The sequence below is a fragment of the Belonocnema kinseyi genome, chromosome 8 (genome assembly GCF_010883055.1).
Source record: "Belonocnema kinseyi isolate 2016_QV_RU_SX_M_011 chromosome 8, B_treatae_v1, whole genome shotgun sequence".
NCBI classification, from domain to species: domain Eukaryota; kingdom Metazoa; phylum Arthropoda; class Insecta; order Hymenoptera; family Cynipidae; genus Belonocnema; species Belonocnema kinseyi.
In genome coordinates, this window is record NC_046664.1 from 85,402,765 (window position 1) to 85,406,153 (window position 3,389).

General features: G+C 33.2%; 1 protein-coding gene across 1 annotated transcript in view; it reads left to right on the forward strand.

Annotated features, from left to right (window-relative positions):
* The window catches only part of LOC117178919 (arrestin domain-containing protein 17-like), an 11,959-nt gene that overhangs the window by 5,481 nt on the left and 3,089 nt on the right, over nucleotides 1-3,389 (forward strand). The window contains exons 3-5 of the mRNA XM_033370468.1: nucleotides 1,151-1,362; nucleotides 1,914-2,093; nucleotides 2,266-2,474. Of these exons, the coding sequence (XP_033226359.1) occupies nucleotides 1,151-1,362; nucleotides 1,914-2,093; nucleotides 2,266-2,474 (601 nt within the window). The remainder of the gene's footprint in view (nucleotides 1-1,150; nucleotides 1,363-1,913; nucleotides 2,094-2,265; nucleotides 2,475-3,389) is intronic.

Sequence of the window (3,389 nt, forward strand, 5' to 3'; positions counted from 1 at the left end):
ACGAATCATTCTATAGAGATGGCATTACTAGACTAGAACACCGCTATGAGAAATGTATCAGCCTTGGAGGAGATTATGTTGAGAAATAAAAAAAAAAATTCTGAAAAACGTTGTTTTTCTTGGTCAGGCCGGAAACTTATCAATCCACCCTCGTAGAACCCATAAAGCCAAGGAATGAGAATGACTTAGTCAACGGCCAGCCAATGAAGGCAAGTCATAGGTGCGATTTAGTCATTATTTAGCCAATGAAGGCAAGACATGAGCGAGATTTAGTCATTATCTAGCCAATGAGGGCAAAAGAAAAGAAAACAAAAGAACAGCCAAAATAAGTGTACCAAACTGGCCCGCTGTAAGGGGAATATGTACTCAGAAACATATCTCCCGTCCTTTGTGAACACAAAATGACTCGCACAAAAATGATAGCAGAGCTCTCGAGTTATTGGTTCTTATGATTATAAAAGTACTAATGGGGCTTTATTACACCTGCGCGTTGCGCGCGCCAACACCCATTTTATATTTTTTATTGGCTGAATATTAGCAATAAATGACAATTTCATATTGAATGGCCTTGAAAAATGACCTGTGTCTTAAGGCCATGACTTTCTTAGCATTTCCCCGTTAGAGCCCAATAACTTTCATAGGGAACATTTTTTTCGCAGAGCTGCAGATTTCGAGATATTTGGTAATGTTTCTTAAAAGGGTTGGATGTTTAACCCTCTATAACTTGAAAACTGTTCATTTTCGGACTTTGTGCCCCATAACACTTTTGATCGAGACATTGAGAACTACAATTTTACGAAGTTTAATCAAAATCGACCAAAAGCCATTTCATGTACATTTGCTGTGGGGTCCTTTGAAAAATACCAACATATATCAATAAAAAAGAAGGAACGCAGACAATATTTTAATGAATTTTAAATTTATTTTCTTTGTTGTTCTACCATAATTCATTATTTGTTGATAAAATTTTATTTTCATTAGATAAATAAATATGTATATATTTTTTAATAAGCTTTGAGAAACACAGTGAAAAGAATTACGAAATATTCAGAGAGAAAGAAATTCTTGATTCTGATAAAGGATTTTTTTAGCAAAAAGCATACAATTAATAATTCAATAAAAATTAAATTGTACTTACTGTAATACACAGGTGGGGAGGTTGAATTGTTTCCTGGTGAATATGTGTATCCTTTTGAATTTAATTTACCACAAGATATACCCAGCAGCTTCGAATCTGATTTAGGTCATGTTAGATATACAATTAAAGGTATCATTGATCGACCATGGAAATTCAATCATGAAACTAAAGTTGCATTCTCAGTTGTATCCCCGTTCGACCTCAATTCAGATCCCAGAGCTTCGGTAATTTTATTAATTTCATATATATTTTCATTTAAAATATAATTTCAAGTCAATCATCACATATGGTAATATAAAATAATTACCCAAGAGAAATCTCTAAATTCGAGAAAATTTATGTAATATGAAAGCAAAAATAAAATTATGAGGTCCAAGTGATCGCAACGCCAATTTTCTTGCGTTTTATCTAATTCGAGTAAACTGAAGTTTCATTCAATACCATAAAATGCAAAAGATTAATGCGTTTTATCATTAAATATTACTTTTAACATGCTTCTGAATAATACATTGCTATTATAACCAAGTTTCACGATTATTAGGACCTTCATTGTTAATGAGTATTATTCCCTTATTCGATTTGAAAAAACATTTTTTTTCTCAAAAAATGCGATATGAACAAAAATTAAAATCTTTCATTTGAAAATTTCCTTCTGGCGTCCAAAAACTTTATGTTCGTCTGAAACTTTACGAGAATGACGTTTATGAAATGAAATTTATGAAATCTCCATATTGTATCAAATAATTGTACAATTTGTCATTTTTTAATTTTACAGGGGCCTGTTATGGTAGAGGAATCTAAAACCTTTGGCTGCTTTTGTACCTCACCACCAATTACTGTTAATTTTTCATTACCAGCGAGAGGATACGTTTCCGGACAATCAATTCCAATCCATGTCTATGTTGAAAATGTACAAGGAATTGAAGTCCAATTTGTAAGATTGGCATTAGAAAAGGTTATACAGATTCTTTTAAAGGATATTTTATGTTTTAAAATGTTTTACATTATTTTCGCTTTGAGCAAATTTGTTCATTTTTAAAGCTTTTAAATCATCCAATTTTATTACTTTAAACTTAATACGAATTTTTAAAAAGATGTGAAATTTATAATTTTTTTTCAATTTTCAGCACATCACTTATCGTGTCACTAGTCCACGATCCGAAACCAGAACTAAGCGAATAATAATAACTGAAGTTAGTAAAGTGATTGAGGATAGTGACATTGTTATTTATGAGCAATCAATGAGAGTTCCACCACTCCCACCATCAAATTTGAATAACTGCGGTATTATAGATATTCAATATATATTAAGATTGAAAGCATTTGTCAATGGATCGTAAGTAAAAGTTGATATAAAAAAAATGTAATGAAAAAGATCCGGTTACTGCCAAGGCTGGCAAGTGTAGTTTTGGACCCGTAATAACGTATGAACGTTTTTAAATAAATCGGTCAATATTCTGAATATGCGAGAAGCCAAACGCACGTTAGTGGTCGTCCATATATTACCTAACACTTTGAGGGCGGGGGGTGGTCGAGGATCTGTTAAGGTCCTATTACAATGAGGGAGGGTTCAAAAAATGTTACGTAACATTTTATAAAGCATAATCAATTTAAGAAATAATTGAAAGTTTTTAAAGTTTGAAAAATTGAAAACTTTTTTTAAAGTTTTCAAAATATGAAATAAATTCTATTGGTTTAAAAAGTACAGTCGAAGCTACCAATAAGGCCGCTACGGATGAGGCCGCTTCCCCTCATCCTTGCTCGAGCTCGCTGAGACAGACGCTTCCTCTACTCTCACGCTGACCCAGTGGGCACAAAATTTGGCGACTTCTTTACAACATCGTTACGACATCTTTGCGACAACTTTACGACATCCTATGTCCATGTCGTTTGGTGTCTTTGCGATATCGTAAAGACATCGTCAGATTATACGACTTATTTACGATATCGTAAAGACACCTTAACGACATGGACATAGGATGTCGTAAAATTGTCGTAAAGATGTCGTAAAGACGTCGCCAAACTTTGGGCCCACTGGGGACTTCGAAATTACAGTCAGCCGCTACCAATAATACCGCACGGAAAAAAAATTCTTGAGGCGAACGAGTGAATCGAGAATATATTAAAATCAAAGAAAATGTACGCTTGAATTAGGTAAAACCTTTAGTTAGAAGAGTTAAACATTCAGTTACTTTATGTAAATTGTTCTCGTAAATCAGTAATTTGGACAAAATTGCTAAGTTCGAAAGTT